Here is a 19,362-nt window from a genome sequence, read left to right as displayed (position 1 = left end):
GAAGTTTGGCATAGGCATAGCTAATTTATATCTAACAAAGAAAAAAATTGATATTTCGTCGTCGAGGATGAAAAAATATACTTACGTTAAAATTAAGTTCGAAAGTGGATAAACTGACATACACCTGGATCCCGCGTACCAAAAAAAAGTTGATTAATAGCAAGCTGAAAATTTGTTAATAGCTTAACTGTGTCTTGTCGGACAAACTTTGATGTACGGGAACACTGGAACAGGGGACGTTTTAATTAAGGAACAGTTTAAAAATTTGGAACGTCAGATTACGAAAACGTCCCATTTATTTTGTCGGACAGAACATCCAATTGATTTCTTATCCTTTCATTAAACTGTCATGCAAAAATCAGACTGCTACTACTAACCAACATGATTCCAGTCATTTGACATGTTCCTCGTGTTCCGCTCATTAAAATACCCAGATGGTGATAAACGCCAGTCTGATTTTTGCATGAGAGTTTAATGAAATGGTAACAAATCAATTGGAAGTTCTGTCTGACAAAATACATGGAACATTTTCGTAGTCTGACGTTCCAAATTTTAACCTGTTCCACAATAATTAAAACTTCCCCTGTTCCAGTGTTGCCATACAACAAAGTTTGTCAGACTAGACACCGTTAAGCTATTAACAAATTTTCAGCTTGCTATTAATCAACTTTTTTTGGTACGCGGGATGCAGGTCTATAATTCAAAGCAACTTTTGTTCCATATAAAGTTTTTTCACTAAGTAAATATTTTTCGAGTTATTTGCGAGTGAATATGTTCATATTTCAACATAAAAACCACGGTTTTAGACGTTTTTTTTTAGCAAATAACACAAAAAGTATGTATTTTATTGAAAAAAATGTTCTTAGCAAAAATATAGCTTATAAAAAAATTTAAAAAACTTGTGCACGCATGAAGTCGGTAGATACAGTAGAGAAGGGTTGTAGCTCGAGAAAAGTGGGTTCTTATTCGTCAAATTCCAAATCGAAGTCTTTAGAAAAAGCTTTATTTTTGTTCTTGTAGAAAGTTTCCAGCAGCAAAGTAAGCCAGTATAACGCTGAAAATAAAGTTGGTCCTTTTTTTGGTAAAAAACTTCGTAAAAATTTCCGCTTAATTAGCATCCCAAATGAAATTAATCGTTACAGCTTTACAATTTACTTCACTTGAGTTCGGTCCTGGCAAGCAGTGGCGTAGCTAGGGTGGGTGACACCCGGGGCGGTAATCGATGGTGTCACCCCAAATCCTAAAAATCCGATAACCGTATGTTTTGAATAATGAAAAAATTAAGAATTATAGTTAACGAAACTGCAGTAAATAGTATATCATCGTCGTCGTCTAACCGCTATCGTCCACTGCTGAACATAGGCCTCTTAAGTTTCTGCATGTCTCCATATCTCGAGCTACCACTCTCTAGTTCCCGGCAGTTCTATATAATAGTTTATTTACTTTTTTGTTTTACACTATGTGAATGAATTAAAATATTTTTTAGCTTTACTAGCGAAAAGTTCTGAAATCACATTTTCTATATTTATGTTTTGTGTTGCTTCATGTTCGATAGTTAATCATCATCATCCAGCCTCAATAGTCCACTGCTGAACATAGGCCTCCTCCCCTCGTTTCCATCTCCATCTATCCTGCGCCGCTCTGATCCAGTTTTTTTAGCTTTCTTAAGTCGTCAGTCCATCTTGTAGGCGGTCGACCGACGCTTCTCTTGTCTTCTCCTGACCTCCATTCCAGTAACCTCTTCGTCCATCGCCCATCTGTCGTTCTGGCTATGTGTCCTGCCCATCTCCACTTCAACCTGGCTATCCTTTCGATGACGTTAGTCACCTTTGTTCTTCTGCTAATTTCTTCGTTTTTGATTTTGTCTCGCATTGTTATTCCTAACATTGACCGCTCCATTCTCCTAACATTAATTGCTCCGTTCGATAGTTAATAAACCGAGGTTATTAAGCCTTGTTGACGTCATTGTTTCTCGCAAGTAATTCTTGATTGATTTTAGCTTCCCAAAACTTCTCTCACATGAAGCAACCGATGCAAAAATGGTCATAAACAAGTTTAAGGCGACCAAGTTTGGGAGAGATTCCATAAAATCGCATTCCACCATGAATTTTAAAAAGTCTACAGCTAACCATTTAGATACTGTAATATTGGCCGCTTGTAAAAGTCTTCTAAGCCTTGGTATTTCTAGCAGGAGGTCTTCTTCTGATACCTCTTCATGGTAAAAGTCACAAAATGTTGAAACAGCTAATTTCAACTGTTTACTGTTCGTGGAAAAGTAAAGTGTGTGTCTGCACAGCCTCGAACAAAAAAGCCATATGGATGGACTGATCTGGTTTCGAGTTCAACATTGAATGTCAAAACATTTCAACATAATATTATCTTTTTGAAGTTCGGCTCGAAGTGTAGAGGTTTTAGGTAGAAATGTCGTCGTCTTCATATTTTGTCGTTGCAAAATATATGTATTACTTTATTTTATAATATGATTATGTTTTTCTTCAATATAAAGACGAAGTACCCCTATTTTGGTCGCTGATTGATCAATGCCTTTAATTATACAAAGCGGGCATAAGGTTATGTGTGGCACCTCTGGTGTATAAATTTTCTTGTTGATGAGAGACTTTGTAAATTGAAGGAACAACACTATAAAAATGTTCTGCCAATACTTTAACTGCAGCCAGCATAGTGCGCAGTGACTGAGAACTCCAACGCGTTGTGGAAAGTCGCTTAACAGATGTTTTGCTGTGTTTAATAAGCACTTCCTAGCAGCTAATGGAAACACATAAAAAACTTAAAAATTGCTTCTTCAGTTCTGGAAAATGTTATACAAGATGTGTTTTGTGCAAAAGAGTGCTGGCCACATAAATTAATTAAATGATCAATAGATCCGAGGAAAATGGCCTTTTTGATTTTTGCTTTAATAATAGCTTGTATTCCTCCATGTACGCCGCTCATAACAGATGCATTATCGTATCCCTGTGAACGGTATTTCATAATATTTCTACACCATCAATTTCAAGCTTCTTGAGAATTTCGTTACTTAGATTAACTGCTTTTTTCCATTTAACGGAAAAAAATCCAAGAAATGCTTCTTACACCTCGACTTCTCTCGGTTTCGTCACAGTATAAAGAGGAACAGTATAAAGAGGAACAGTAAAATTTCTTCTATGTAGGCACTTTGATCTCAAGAAGTACTACCGGAAGTTAACCGGTACGTAGCAATGCGAGAGTGGTACTCTAGCGGTCTAGCGACTGGGAACCTTGCGCGGTCGCCATGCGCCTTTTTTACTTCTTACTTCTTTACTTCTTTTTACGATTTTACTTCCAATTTTTCTCAGAGCAGTTCTAGTGTCCCTATTTATACTGTGGTTTCGTGTGTTCACAAAATAATATCGAACTTTAGATTGATACGTGAGTAAAGTCACAAATTAATGATTTATTCTTTTGTGATCGGGTCTCTCGGCGGGGCGGACCGCCCCCCCCCCGCCCCACCCTAGCTACGCCACTGCTGGCAAGTATATTATTTAGTGCGTATTTGTCAGCTCCAAACAAGATAGTTATTTAGATAGTAGCTAATGAGTACTAAAATTTTATTTTCGCGTATATAAGTGTATAAGAGTGCGTTCAACTATTGTACGTAAGTACTCTTTAAAATTGTATAAAGCCAAGTCATTTTACTGGAATTTATTATTTATCAGAAGTCGGTTTGATACAAAAAAAACCCTAAACACGTTTATTCGTTAACTATAACGACATGATAAAATCACCTGTTGTAAGATAGGTCCGTATTTCAGGATTTACTTAGTTTTAAATAATAAAGAAAATATGTCAAATCCGACTGCCGGGACTTCTGACTACAGGAGCTCCCAAATGGAAAACACTACTAAAACTTATTCTACTGCTTTGATTGAACAACAATTCCCAACGAAAGAACAAGCCATTGTATTCCCATCCATTGAAAACCTTAAACTTCAAGATTACCTGATTTCAATAGGAAAGTTGATCGAGCCCAAAAATATCCTATTTTCCTCAAGGCTTTCTAAAAACAGAGTGTGTATGTACCTTGCAAACAAAAATGTTGTTGAAAATTTCATGAACAATTATGGAGGGTCTATAGAAATTAATAACCAAAAAGTCCAAGCACGCAAACTAATCACTCCAGCAGCAAGACTAATTCTGTCAAACGCTTGTCCCACCATTCCGCATGCTGTACTAATTCAAGAAATTGAAAAATTGGGCCTTCAACCCATGTCTCCCATGTCATTTCTCAAGATAAGCGCCGGTTTGCCGGAATTCAACCACATTTATAGTTTTAGACGACAAATTTTTATCACACCACCGCTTGCCCCAATATCTGAATCCATATTAATGAATTATGATAACACCAACTATAGGATTTATTTTGCACAAGATTCCTTGATCTGCTTTTCATGTAAAAGGCCAGGTCATACCGCAGCAAATTGCAAAACAATCCAAGAATCAGTTTCTGAAAATTATAACCAAAACCCCCACTCCCAATCGTCTTCGCAACCCACACCTTCCCAAATACTTTCAACCAACCCCTCAAAAACTCCAACCTCACAACTAATTATCAATATAGATACAACCCAGTCTACACAAAATAGCTCAAAACGCAGTTTGGATGGCATTGTTACACCTCCTCTAGCGCAAGATGCTAATTCAGAAAACCCAAGTCTTGAACCGTTTGTTAAACCTAATGATGCTCCAGCTAAAAAACCAAAGAAAAGTAAGGGAAAGACTCCAACTCACGTACTCATGGAACCGACCAAGGCATTCATCTCAGAGCATAACCCTTCATTTGTTCTTGATTTTAATCAAATATCCGATCTATTTGAAAATGTTTATGGTGCACAGGACCCAGTCAGCATCATAAAAACTACACTAGCGAATTAGGAGATTTAGTGAAAATGCTAACAGCAATATACCCGTATTTCAAAAAAAGATCCATTAAAGTTAGATGTACAAAAATAAGAAAGAAACTAATGCAGCATTTACAGATGACTTGCTCGGATACTGAGGTATCAGAGACTGAAAGTGAGTTTTCTCAAGAATAGAGTCATGAACTTCTGTAACAACAATCCCAAATTTCAGTTTTATTTATTATAAATGGGCTTCTCATCAATTTTGCAGTGGAACATTAACGGTTTCTATAATAACCTTCCGATGCTCCAAATAATTCTGTCCAGACACAATCCAGATGTAATTTGTCTTCAGGAAACTAATTTCAAAAATGAAAACATACAAGCTTTAAAAAAATTTAAAAATGACTGCAAAAATAGAACTAACCAAGAAAAAGCCAGTGGTGAAGAAGCTATCTTTGTAAAAAAGTCAATTGAAACTACAGTAGTTCCTCTCCAAACTAATCTAGAAGCAATTTGCATTAAAGTTAACTCAAGTCCAAATATCTACGTTTGTAACTTATACTTACCTTCATCAACGCAGGTAGACTCAGAAGTATTAACCGAACTCTTACAACAAATTCCCCAACCCAGACTTATATTGGGCGATTTTAACGCTCACAACTTTCATGGGGCTCTTCTACTATAAATACCAGAGGAAGATTGCTGGAAGAGATATTTGAACAGTCCAACCTTTCAGTCTTAAACGACGGCAGGACCACTAGATTTAATATACAGAACGGTGAATCTTCATGTATAGACCTTACGATATGCGAACCAGGTCTGACCCCACAGCTCACCTGGGATAGGCTGGATTTCCTATATAAAAGTGATCACTACCCAATTTTTATTCATAACAACAAAAACCAATGTGGACAGACATTTACCCCAAAATGGAATTTAAAAAAACCTAATTGGAATCTTTTTTCAAATTTAGTCGAAGGCAGTATGACCACATTTAAAAGCACCTCAAATATAGACGAGATCCTTAAGAACATTGTTACCAAAACAACGTGCTATAGCCAAGAAGACAACTAGAAATGCCAAACGCCAGTCATTGCAGTCATGGACTCAATATGTATCAACGTTAAATGCAAACACTCCCATGACTGAAGTATGGAACAAAGTTAGAAGAATATCTGGATTAAACAGCAATCAGAATATCAAAAGCCTCGAGAGAAATGGAAAGGCAGTTACTAGTAATACTGCGATTGCTAAAATCCTTGCTAACACATACAAAAACCGATCCAGTAATATTAATTATAAAAAATCTTTCATTAATTACAAACAAAATGAAGAAAATAAGAAAATCAGCATTATACCTAACACAGATGAATCGTTAAATTTACCCATTTCTCAATTAGAGTATACGGAAGCATTATCAAATATCAAAGAAACTAGCGCTGGCCCGGACGATATTCCTAGTATTTTTATTAAACACCTTCCAGCGAGCGCTCACAAACAACTTCTAGACATGTTTAATATTATTTGGCTTCAACACAAATTTCCTGAAAAATGGCATGGATCCATAGTAATACCTATACATAAACCTAATAGTATTAAAACAAGTCCCGAGTCATACAGACCGATATCTTTAACATGCGTCATGTGTAAGTTACTAGAAAAGATTATTAACAATAGACTAAGATGGCACTTGGAGAGACAAGATTTGATTATTCCAGAACAAAGTGGTTTTAGAGAGCAAAGGTCAACTATAGATAATATTATAGATTTGGAGAGCGACATTTCTGAAGCATTCGCACTAAGGAGTAAATGTTTAGCGGTTTTCTTTGACATATCAAGAGCTTTCGATACAGCCTGGCATGACTATATAATAAAAAAATTACATAGTTGGAACATTCAAGGTCACAGCCTACTCTTTATTAAAAATTTCCTTCAAAATAGAACTTTCAGAGTTAGGACAAATAACACAACATCAGATATAATGTATCCAGAAAATGGTATCCCTCAAGGCTCGGTTATAAGTCCTACCCTCTTCATAGTGGCAATCAATGATATTCTTAAAAACCTAAAATCGCCTGTAAAGGCACGAGTCTACGCGGATGATCTTGTAGTTTTTTGCAAAGGTAAAAATATACAAAATATATTTCGTCATATACAGAACTTTATACAAGACATAGAAATCTGGTCACAAAAAACAGGTTTCTGTTTTTCCGCTGAAACAACTCGTTTCATCCTGTTTTCAAAGAAAAACGTCACAAACATACCCAACCTAAGACTATGTGATGAAAACCTAAAACGCGCAACGTCAGTTAAGTTCTTGGGCATGACATTCGAAGAAACCCTAAGCTGGAAACTTCATATATAACAAATCTGATGTTATCTTGTCACAAGCGACTAAATCTTCTAAAAACTTTGGCCAATAAAGAATGGGGTGTGGACCGCCAAACGCTTTTAATGTTATACAGAACCTTAATCAGATCAAAATTAGATTATGGGTCTACTGTGTATTCTACAGCGGCTAAGACGCTGCTAAAAAAACTTGACAGTCTTCACAATCTCGCTTTACGTATAATATCTGGAGCTTTTCGCACAACACCAATCGAAAGTCTGTATTGTGAAGTTGGAGAACCCTCCTTAGAAGACAGAAGAGTTTATTTAAGTGTGGCATACGCCGCAAAAATCAGATGTAACTCAAAAAACCCTACTATACAAAATTGTTCTACAGAAAAGTTCCCAAATCTCTTTATAGATAAACCAAGAACGGCCAAACCCTTCTACGCAAGAATTAGAAGCTACTTAAATCAATTAAACTACACGTTCCCAGAATGCTTTCCTTCCCAACTGTCCTCAATTCCTCCGTGGCAAATAAAGAACCCTCAGTGCCTAACACACCTCATTTCTTTCGATAAACATTCAGCAAACCCACAGTTAATCAAATCCGCCTTCAATAATATACTCCACAACTACAACGAGTATACACATGTATACACCGATGCATCTTAATCAAATGAAGGCACTGGTGCTGCAGTCATAACCCCAACATCAACAAATAAATACAAACTCCCTTCAGAGTACTCCATTTACTCTGCTGAATTATACGCTCTATACCAGGCCACCCTTGCTGTCAATGCATCCAGTAATACCAAATATGTCATACTCACAGACTCTCTAAGTTCTGTACAGTCAATCCAATATGTCTACTCATCTAATCCTTTGGTCATCAAAATAAAACAAGAAGTTCATACCGCTCAACTGAATGGAAAAATTATCATATTCCTGTGGATACCATCCCATATTGGAATTCAAGGAAATGAAGAGGCAGACAACGCTGCAAAAGAAGCTGCAACTAGTGATAGTGCGGAGTGTACGGAAACATACGAGTGCGGATGTGAAAGCGACGGTCAAACGTAAAGTACGGTATATGTGGGAAGAAAAGTGGAAAGTGTCATCGACCAAGCTACGCGAAATTAAAAAATCGATAAAACCCTGGCCAACATTACCAACAAGTCGGAGAGACCAGGTAATATTAACGCGATTCCGATTAGGTCATACGCGGTTAACTAATACTCCTGTGAAGAAAAGTTAACAATCAAACATTTATTGAAGAAATGCGCAGCACTAACGCCAAAGCGCATGTTGTACAATATACCAAACAAACTAAGTGACATTTTAGGTCTACAGTGCAATATGTCAAATTTAAAGAGTTTCCTAAGTTCAATTAACGTTTTATACAATATCTAAACATACAAATGTAATAAAAATTATTGTTCGCTACTATTGTTTCGCTAATAGCCAATTTGGCTGATGCGATTTTGTTAGATAATAAAAAAAATTTACTTCACTTATGTATATTTATATGATCTGGAAGTTTCACCATTTCAAAGTGCATATTTTTGAGAAAATATTGATTTAAATTAAAAAAATAATAATTTGAAATTTTGAAGGAAATGCCTTTTTTTCAAAATTTTTCCTAAGAATATATTTTCGATAAAATACTTATTTTTGAGTTATTTCCGAAAAACCGTCTAAAACCATATTCACCCGAAAATAACTAGAAAAGTAGATATTGACTTAAGTAATATAAAAACTTTATAGAATAACCCAACTTTATAGTCACCTACATAAAATTCGTCAGTTTATCCACTTCCGAACTTAGTTTGAATGCATATTTTTTCACCCCCGTGAAGGGGTGGTAATCCCCTAGGGAAAAAGCACACGTCGACAGAATATCATTTTCTTCTTTGACATGTTATCTATGTGTATGCCAACATTTAGCATTTCATGTTAATCCAAGCTGTTCTTTAAAGTTCAGAGGTTTTGCAATATTGTACCGTGAGTGAATAGTGAATGGAGTAATAGTCCAGTTTAATGAGAGAAATAGCGGTTCGTACACTTAGGGGATAAAAGTAATAAAAACTGCTATTTTTATATCTACCTACGATTCGTCCACCACCCCTCTCCGCCCTTATGGACGGCGCGGCCCTGCATGAGATTAATAAAATTTATCAGTTCCATTGACCTGTCGCTGCCGGACACGGGAAACAAATGAAATTTCAAACATTGTTTACATTTGTTGCCCCCTTATTTGTTTCAACTAGCCGACAACACACGCACTAAACATTAAAAAATCGGCTTCACTCATTTTCCCCCAGTTCTATATCTAATTTATTATACTACATCTATGGAATATCCTACCTTTAACCTGAACTTGACTAATGGCGCTTGCATTTCCGAACTTGTTAGCAGCATAGCAGGAGTAACTCCCGCTGTCTTCAAAATGTACATCTTTAATCAACAAAGTACCGTTGGGTTGAATCTGGAAATTGGCACCAGTAAGTTCAATTCCGTCTCGAAACCATCGTATTGTAGGCTTAGGCACGCCAAAGGTTTTACAAGATAACATTAGACTCTGCTTTTCGACGGCCTTCACTTCTTTAGGAGCCTCTATGATTTCTGGTATTCCATCTGATAAGAAAATTAATAAAACTCAATAATGGCTTATAACAAAAGACTATTTATGTTTGTATAATGCAAGTCCAACTTAAAAATAATGAACTTAATGAAGTTATACTTAAGTTATACTGTAGTTATTATACTTACACACAGTACAAAATGTATAACAAATTGGTAGAACATATTTTGGACCTTAACATGAAAATACTTTATAAATGATTTTTATTAGTTTTATCCATTGTATGTGATCTAGCAAAAGTTGCCACAACAAAAATATAGAAGGACTGTCAAAGGACCATGCAACACTCCTTATGGAAAAGTGGTCCCGGTAAAATTTGATGAAAGTTTGGTCAATGATACTTCTTGATGTGTAGATTAAAAAAGTCCATGGCACCTGGGTCTGAATAACTACTATTCTCGAGTTACAGCCTTCTGAAGTTATTGGATTCGATTGCTCGGTTTACGTTAAGTGCACTAATTTACGGTCAAGTGAACGAAAATATTTATTATTAGAAGAAGAGAAACTGATGTTCTTCATACATACTTGCGTGTTGTATATGAATTCGTGGTCAAAAATAGTTGGATCGTATTTTAGTCTTCAGTAAACCTCCGAAAAGTCTTCAGAAAACTAAAGAAGCGCTGTATAAAATGTGCTGCTAGATCGATATAAGCATTATCATGTTTTCATGAATGCTTCTTAGTTATGGAATACCAGCAACTTATCTTTAGAAAACTACTGAACAGTGGTGGATCTAGGGGGATTGGTTGTAATTCCACTCGTAACATGTTCCAGAATAATTAAAGAAAAAATTGTTGAAACATAAAAAAATACATTAGTTGACATGAAACTTGTCCCGCATATCAGATATAAGACAGGTAGAGAACATGGACTTGATTTCAATACAAAAAAAAAACAAAGTACCTGGTAGTTTGTAAATGCTAAATGTTAATTACAATTGTCTATGGAAAAATCGTGTTTAAATCATCTTCGACTATTCGTACGTTAACATTTTGCTGATTTCGGTTAGATGCATCATACGTCGTGTTAACTCACGACCTGTCAGGATACTTAACACTGGGTTGATGTCTTGCAAAGCCTAAAAACCATAACACACTGGTGAGATGAGCACAAGTACCTACAGTTCTCGCACCAGATTGACAGGTACAGTAGTACCCGTTAATCGATTCTTCTACAGCCTCATCTTCATCATTATCTTCATCAACCGTATAGGAAATGAATACTTGGTGTTTTGTAGCTAGCCGAAACCTAGAAAATATTCGAACTCTTATGAATCCCGGTTCATCCATATTCTCATCAATTTCAAACTCTTCGTCATTTTCTCTTATTAGTTTATCTTGTATGTAAGATGGTGCCAGTTTAATTTGATATATCAAAATCGTAAAGTCTTTTAGGTAGTCTAAGTCGAAAAGAGGAAAGTTAGCAAAATCATGATTATGAAGCCTTCTCCATTGACCATTTCTTCTAATCAGATTATCAGTCTCAACTCTAGCTTGTACAACATTGGAAATTAGTAACCTCTGTAATAACTGTTCAGCTGCTTCAGCTGTAGCACCTTGCATGTGGATCGGTGGGTGATACTTATTTAATAGTGCACCAGCAATACGGTAAAAATCATTTAGTTTTTTTGCATGGTGCATATTTATAGGATTGGCAACGAATTTAAAGACAGAGCGTAAATGACCATTTCTTCCTTCTACAATCCATCGATTTTTCGTAATAATGCGTGAGTTATTAGCATCTTCAGTTGAAAGTTGCTTTTGTACACGTGACAAAAGGGCTGGCATCTTATGTTCGATACCTAGTAATTGTAAAAATGGTATACAATCTCGATATCCTCTGTCTACCAGGAGCATGTCTCCATTTTGGAACCAATCTCTTAAATAATTTCCATCTCTGTTAAATTCATGTTGAAGAATGTTGTTCTGAAGCTATTTCCTTGTGGAATTTTTATAATAAACTATTTTTAATTGGAATAAGCCACAATTTTACCAAAAAATGATTTTATTAACGTTTCGAAGTCCAAATCGGGTTTCGTTGTCAAAATACAAAATACTACTGATTTTTATACAAAATACTACAAAATACAGTAGTATTTTGTATTTTGACAACGAAACCCGATTTGGGCTTCGAAACGTTAATAAAATCATTTTTTGGTAAAATTGTGGCTTATTCCCATTAAAAATAGTTGAAGAATGTTGGTATCATTATTGTACGAATCAGAAAAGTATGGTCCAAAAATCGATAAAATATAGCCATCAGGTGCTACAACTAATGTTGGTTTTAAAACATGTCTACTTTTGTGCATTGAATAAGATTGTCGAAGTACTTGAAAACAGTTGCTTTTATGTAAGTAGGCATATGTTGTATCTACTAATGCAATCACCGTTGGTTCATTCGGATTCGGATTGTACAAAATATTAGAGTAAGCCGTTACATGTTGCTGAATGAATTGATTCCTTGGTATTGATTGGGGCCCAATATTTTGCACAACAAATCTTGGAATTAGTGATCTTCTAACACGTTCTACTGTTATACTAACATATTGTCTGGTATTATAACCAAACAAAACCCTGAGAAAACTGTCACTCAAACCTTGTCTCAACTTCCATAGAAACATCAGTAAATCTCTTTTATTAATATATCTGTCTATACCGTTTTCGAAAACAGGATCACAATAAGTAAATAGTTCCTCGAATTGTTCTTTACTATTCTTTTTTTGACCACGAATTCATATACAACACGCAAGTATGTATGAAGAACATGAGTTTCTCTTCTTCTAATAATAAATATTTTCGTTCACTTGACCGTAAATTAGTGCACTTAACGTAAACCGAGCACTCGAATCCAATAACTTCAAAAGGCTGTAACTCGAGAATAGTAGCTATTCAGACCCAGGTGCCATGGACTTTTTTAATATACACATCAAGAAGTATCATTGACCAAACTTTCATCAAATTTGACCGGGACCACTTTTCCATAAGGAGTGTTGCGTGGTCCTTTCAAGAGAGTTAAACATAAGGTTGATCAACTGCTTAATATTCCCAATACTGACCTACGGATGTGAATCTTGGACCCTGAGACAATCGGAAAGAAGAAATATAGACGCCACTGAAATGTTCTGCTGGAGATGAATGCTACTAATTCCTTGGATCGACCATAGGACAAATAATTCAATTTTAAGGGAGCTAAAATTTAGCCAACGACTCTACAGTAAAATTCATCTTCAAATACTTTGGGACATGTTATGAAAACACAGAAAACATGGAAAGACCCATTATACAACTAAAGATGGAAGGCCGAAAATCTCGAGGAAGATCCCCAACAAGATGTATCGATCAAATTGCAGGAATATGCAAAAGACCTATGCATGAGTTAAAAGAAATGACTAATGACCAGTCATGGCATTACGTTGACTCCTACACTCCCTCCGAGGGGTTCGGATTAAAGAGAGAGAGAGAGACCATTGTCTGTATAACTAACTGGAACACTTCAACGCTGGAACACTCCTTGATTATAAACTAAAAAAGGCGGAAGAGCACAATTCATTAAACTCTATGTATATGAATCGGTATCAATAGGATCTTACATGTTTCGGTATATCCTACCACGTCAGAAATTCGGCAAAATACGAATTCATAAACAGAAAAGTAAATGAGTGTGTCTTGGAACTTCCCTCTTCAAGTGGATATAACAATATAACAATAAAACTGTGTCATCTACTCTGATGGCCATACACGAAAAGACTCCGATAGAGTCGGTTTCTATCTTTTGTGCTGTATGAAATGTTGTACAATAACACATTGCTCCTCGGTCAATGCTATTTGCTGATGATGTCGTGTTAGTAGAGGAGAGCAAACAAATGTTGCAGGAGTTGGGGGGTTAGAGAAGGGCTATTGAAGAGTGGGGACTTAAGGTTAGCAGGTGGAAAACGAAGTATATATGGTTGGGAGGAACATGAATGGTTAGGGACATAGAATTGCTTGGAGGAAAACTAGGACGTGGAGAATTTAAATGCATTGGCTCCTACAGAACAAAAAGTGGGACACTAGATTCAAAAATTGCCAACAGGATACAGGCTGGTTTAAGTGGAACCAGGCCCGGACTGGGCCGCCGGCCCACCGGCCCGCGGGCCGGTGCGCCTTTTGCCTTGGTTAGTATCTATCCATTAAAAAAATTAAAAGTTGAAAATTTTTTTTTAACCTTTACACAAAAATTATGCAGCTATCATTCCCCTAAAAAATGTTTTTACTTGCTTCTGATTTCGCCGTTTGGCACAGAAGGCGCACCAGCCACCTACATAATAAAGCCAGTGGGTACAACCAAATACCAGATATCAGATAATCAAATAGCTTACAGAAGGCACACCAGAAGGCGCACCAGAAACCTACATAATAAAGCCAGTGGGTACAACCAAATACCAGATATCAGATAATCAAATAGCTTAGATACGATACGCGGCGCTCTCAAAGACCATTTTTACTATTCGGGTGCCTTTCGTAGGTTAAATATCCGCTGTTTCTATTGTAATAAATAGCTTAGATGCGACGCGTGGCGCCCTCGAAGCCTATGTTTGTGATTCGGGCGCCTTTCGTGAGTATCAATTTCCGCTGTTTCTATTATAAAAATAGCTTAGATGCAACGAGCGGCGCCCTCGAAGACCATTTTTGCGATTGGTGCACTTTTCGTGGGTATCAATTTCCACTGTTTATCAAATAACGGATATTTATATGCGAAAGCACTACGCGTCGCATCTAAGCTATTTGGTTATCTAATACCTGATCTCTCGATCAACTCCTTCATATCGGACCAATCAAGCTAAGAGCATCCACAAAAACTTCCTGATTTGAAAATCTTTTTAGATCGCTATCTTCATCTTTCCGTTTCTTCCTTTTGCTCGTTAGTTCAAAACTCACATACCTACCTATGTAAGCTGAGAGATTGTTCTTCCAAACCAGTCCAGCTTATGACACTGTTTAGAAGTGATGTTGAAACCAGCGAGAGGTCCAGAAAGGATTCACTATTACTTCTTACGAACGTAAGTGACTTACCGTCATTTAGCACGGTAAGCCCCATGGCGTGGATCCATTCTGATAGGTATTCTCCTCTAGAAGCGGAACGTTTGGTGAAACATAATTGTACGCCAGCTGGTCTACAACTTATGTCTTAACATACTTATTAACATTCTTAACAGAGGGTCTGGTGATTCTAATACCTCGGTTCACCACGTATACGGTCACGTAAGATCTCCCATTTTTAACGATTCATACCTTAATGTCATACCTTCCCTTCGTGCGAGTGCCTCTGCAACGTCGTGAGCGGCTTTCGCCCTTCCAACATTTATTTAAAGGAACTGCGTATTAGATGGTTCTTATCTTACTTACCCATACGCTGTCTAATTCCTGGTCCTAGGTGTTTTCACCCAGCCTGTTCTCATCGCTTGTGTCAGGGTGTCTCTTAAGGCCCCGCTTTTTTAGGAGTTTTTTACATTCCGGGCTGTAAGCTGTCGGCACTGTAAGCTTTGCTTGAGCAGCTCGGCGTAGGATTTTCTGCCTCCCTTCACGATCACCTTCTACGCCTCCACTTTCCTTTCCCCGAGTTTATACTCCTCCAGCGCGAGGTGGAGGTCCACACCCATAAAGGTGAGTTCCAGGAGCTTCCTGAGGTGAGCCCCACTACTCTTAGGTATGCCTCTCTGGTCTCCAGTGTCTCTATGTCTTCCCTCAATTTATAAATAATTGCCAATAGTCTCTCGTCCTCGTCCATTTCCGTCACCCTTGTCTCTACGGGGGACCATGAAAATAGTCTGACGGTTTCCTCGGTTCTCTTCCTTCTGACCTTCCTTTTAATTGTAGTCATAGTATTAAGTTGGAGGTACTCCACCCCTTTCCCCTGAGTTCAGGACCGTTGCGATTATTTTTATCTCTCCTTCACTAAGATTTTCGGGGAAGCACTCGTCGAAATCCATCTGTGTGGACACTCGTACAGTCTCCCTAGTCGTTTTTTTTCTCACCGGTTTTCTACACTATTCTATTTCGTTTCTTAATGCTGCCGAGGGCGTATTGCCTGAAAGTAACCTCCATGTCTTCGGTGACTCTCTTAAGGTTTTGTACCTCATTCTTGATCTCGACCTTAATGTTTGTATGGTCGGACATTAGTTTCACTAAATTATTTGTAACGCTGGTAAGTTTCTCCATTGCTCTTACCATGGCCATTATGTCCGAGCTCTCCCTTCTCTTTAAGTCTCTAGGTGTTTTCTCCCCAAGTGAGGAGTTCATTTGCAAGGTTGTCTCCTCTGGAAGATCCGTCTTGATCAGATCGCTACCCCTGACTGGAGATCTTCCAACAGATCTTCTTCCGAAGATCATAGTCTCCTTCTTCCTCTTTTCCTCTACGTCGAGTACTTTTCCTTTGTTCCCTTTACTACAATGAACACCTTATCATCTCATTCATAGCTTGTTCCAGCTGCACCTTAGGTATCGCTCCATTATCCCTTCGTTTTGTTGTTTCCATTTTTCCTGCATGATTAAATACTTATCCATATAGTTCCCACGAGTAGGGGAGAATTATACTGTCTGGCGAGGCAGTGCGCCCTTGCCAATGCTAAGGCTTGAATTACAAAGGAGTTTCACCAGTTCTCCGAGGGCTCCGTTTGCGACCGTCTGACGTTAGGCCATTCACCACTTAGGCATGGATCGCCTGACACTGTGTGTGGTTGCGGATTTTTTATCGAAAGTAAAACATTTGAAAAAATCAAAAGGTGACTTCTATTGAACACAAATCATCATGATTTTTGTTAAATGTTTTTGAACCAATAGATTCTTTTGTAGTAGCAAGTGAAAATTACTCACACTTTTCGAAAATTGTTTTGGAGTATTCAGAGAGTATCAAAGAGTGTAGCAGAGTAAAACGGATACTGGGAAACTGAAGCTATATATTTGTGTAATCTTAATATAATTTACTATTCCCAATAAAAATAGTAAATTATTTTATGGATTTAAATTAAAATTAGTAATATTGATTTACTTTACACGCATTAGGATTTCAAAAAAGTTTGATGTCAAAGCTTAAGAGGGAGGTCTGGCGCTATTGTTTAGATATTAGGTTGGCGCCTTTTTTAGAATTTGGCTGGCGCCTTTTTTATAATTTGGGTTGGCGCTTGTTTTATGAGCCAGTCCGGCCCTGAGTGGAACCGATTGAGCGGGATACTCCGTGTGCCAAGGCCAACCTTGATATACAGAGGTTGGCCTTGTCATTATAGGCCAACCTTCTCTTCTTCTTAGAGTTCCATCTAATATCGAAGGTTGCATATCATAATGGCTATAGTCACTTTGTTGGTCGGTGCTCTGAATAGTTGTAATGAACTACAGTTAAACCATTCTTTAAGGTTCCGGAGCCAGGAGATGCGTCTTCTTCCTATGTTTCTTCTTCCTTGGATCCTTCCTTGCATAATAATGCTCAGCAACTCATATTTTTCTCCTCTGGTTATATAGCCCAAATATTCCAGTTTTCTTGTTTTTATACTGTTAATAATTTCTAACTCCTTATTTAAACGTCGTAAAATTTGTAATCTTTTGAACCCACTGAATTTTCAATATTCTTCTATAACACCACATTTCGAACGCATCTATTTTTCTTAGGTGTTGTCTCTTCAATGTCCAATCTTCCATTCTGTATAGTAATATAGAAAATATGTCGCATCTTAGAGCCCTCAATCTGAGAGGCAACTGAACGTCTTTGTTTGTAAGTATTGTTTTGTAAGCATTTTTATTTTTAGGTCAACCAAGTGTGGCCTATAATGACAAGAAAAATAAGATGAAGGTAGTTGAAAATATTACGGTGGATGCTGGGTAAGATTAGAAAGGACAGGATCAGGAACGACTTGATTAGGGAAATGCTTGGAGTGATACAGCCTCAAAAAAAATTCAATAACAACAAAGACTGCAATGGTTCAGTCACGTTAGACGTAGAAATGAAAACTATATGGTAGTGGAGTAGCGTAGTGGGGCGGCAGAGGCGGCCCGCCCCGGGCGGCACTTTTTAGGGGCGGCAAAATTTAACAATAAATAATAAAAATATTTTGTAAATATTTGGACCATTTTATATTTTTATCATAACTACAAATTTAGACCGATTGAAAGGAGCACGGAATTTTTCATTACTTATTTTGTGTCAAATTCGGGGAATTCCTTTGCTTTGAATGATATTTTGTAACGACTGGCAACAACGTCTATACTGACTTGTGGGAATTCCCCATTTATAATTAACAATCAGCACAACTTTTTTCGGCACTTTAGAACGTTGCTATTCTTTTTTTTTTTCTTATCGACGCATCGTTGGGAAGTTCTGATAGCAGCTACATAGGCAAAAGAAGGATTCAAGACACGCGGTGGAGTGTAAGAGGCGATGCCGTAAATGTAACATGACATCATTACAAAGACATTCTCGCCACTTTGAAAAAAAAAACTGACAGAGGCAGGTGAAAGCTTAAACACTAGGACAGATGCAGGTGCTTTACTAGTTTCGATTCAGTCATTTTCCTTTATTTGATTTTTGGGCTTGTGGCAAGCGGTGCTACATGAAGTGAATGATGCACAAAAATATTTACAAACAAGGGGACTTGACATAAAGATTGTGCGCTCAGAAAGTAAATGCTTTGCAGATGAGGAAAAACAAGGAATATCCATATATGGTCTCTTACAGGGTAATGTTGGATTCGTTTCAGTTGCAGTCACTTGCCACTAGGAGAAACAGTCAGGCCATTATGTTTATATACCTAATTGTTAATAGTATTAAGTACACAGACTGTGATCTAATTGAGTTTGTTTACCTAAGAGTACCTAAAAGTAGGTTAAGGATAACCAACCCAGATCTATTTTATACAAGTTCTTATAGAAATATGTCACCAGTGAATAATATGTTAAAAATATGTAATGAAGTATTCAATGGACTAACTGATATAGACATATTTAATGTAAAAATCAGGGACCTTAGAACATTGCTTGCACATCAGCACTAGGTTTAAGGGATTTCATAAAACACAAATACTCCCTTCCTTTCTCATTTACTTAGCTTATTAGTTTTAGGTTTATATTCTTAGTTAGTAAGTACTTCACTTTACATGTAACTACTATTAGTTTATAGTGTTTGTAAAGTTTTAAATTAAATAAATAAATAAATAAAAGATATTGACAGAGAAAAGAGAGGAATGGGTAAATGGCGCTGTAGGTTATGCAAAAATACGTGTGAAGAACTTGGAATTTCCATAAAACCTCGGAGGCGCATAACAAGAAAGCATATTTTTGATGACGGAAAAATGAGTTGAGACGAAAGCTGTTTTCTTCGTTAGAGTTATTGTAAAAATTCGTGAGCATTTTCAACAGCAACAGAATTTAACTAATAAGTTTGTTTATCTAACACCGGCTGTATTATTAGATCCAGATAGAGATGGTACATAAAAGCATTTTTCGGTAATAGGTTGGAACCGAACCTATTCCAAACAGATACCTA

The 19,362-nt window shown here is 37.0% G+C and overlaps 1 protein-coding gene across 1 annotated transcript in view; it reads right to left on the bottom strand.

Annotated features, from left to right (window-relative positions):
• The window catches only part of LOC114326638 (neuroglian-like), a 122,625-nt gene that overhangs the window by 39,911 nt on the left and 63,352 nt on the right, over positions 1–19,362 (bottom strand). Inside the window, exon 7 of the mRNA XM_050641221.1 lies at positions 9,576–9,845. Coding sequence (XP_050497178.1) covers positions 9,576–9,845 — 270 coding nt within the window. The remainder of the gene's footprint in view (positions 1–9,575; positions 9,846–19,362) is intronic.

Source organism: Diabrotica virgifera, chromosome 10 (assembly GCF_917563875.1).
Source record: "Diabrotica virgifera virgifera chromosome 10, PGI_DIABVI_V3a".
Lineage (NCBI taxonomy): Eukaryota > Metazoa > Arthropoda > Insecta > Coleoptera > Chrysomelidae > Diabrotica > Diabrotica virgifera.
This window is presented reverse-complemented; position numbering and strand designations above follow the sequence as displayed.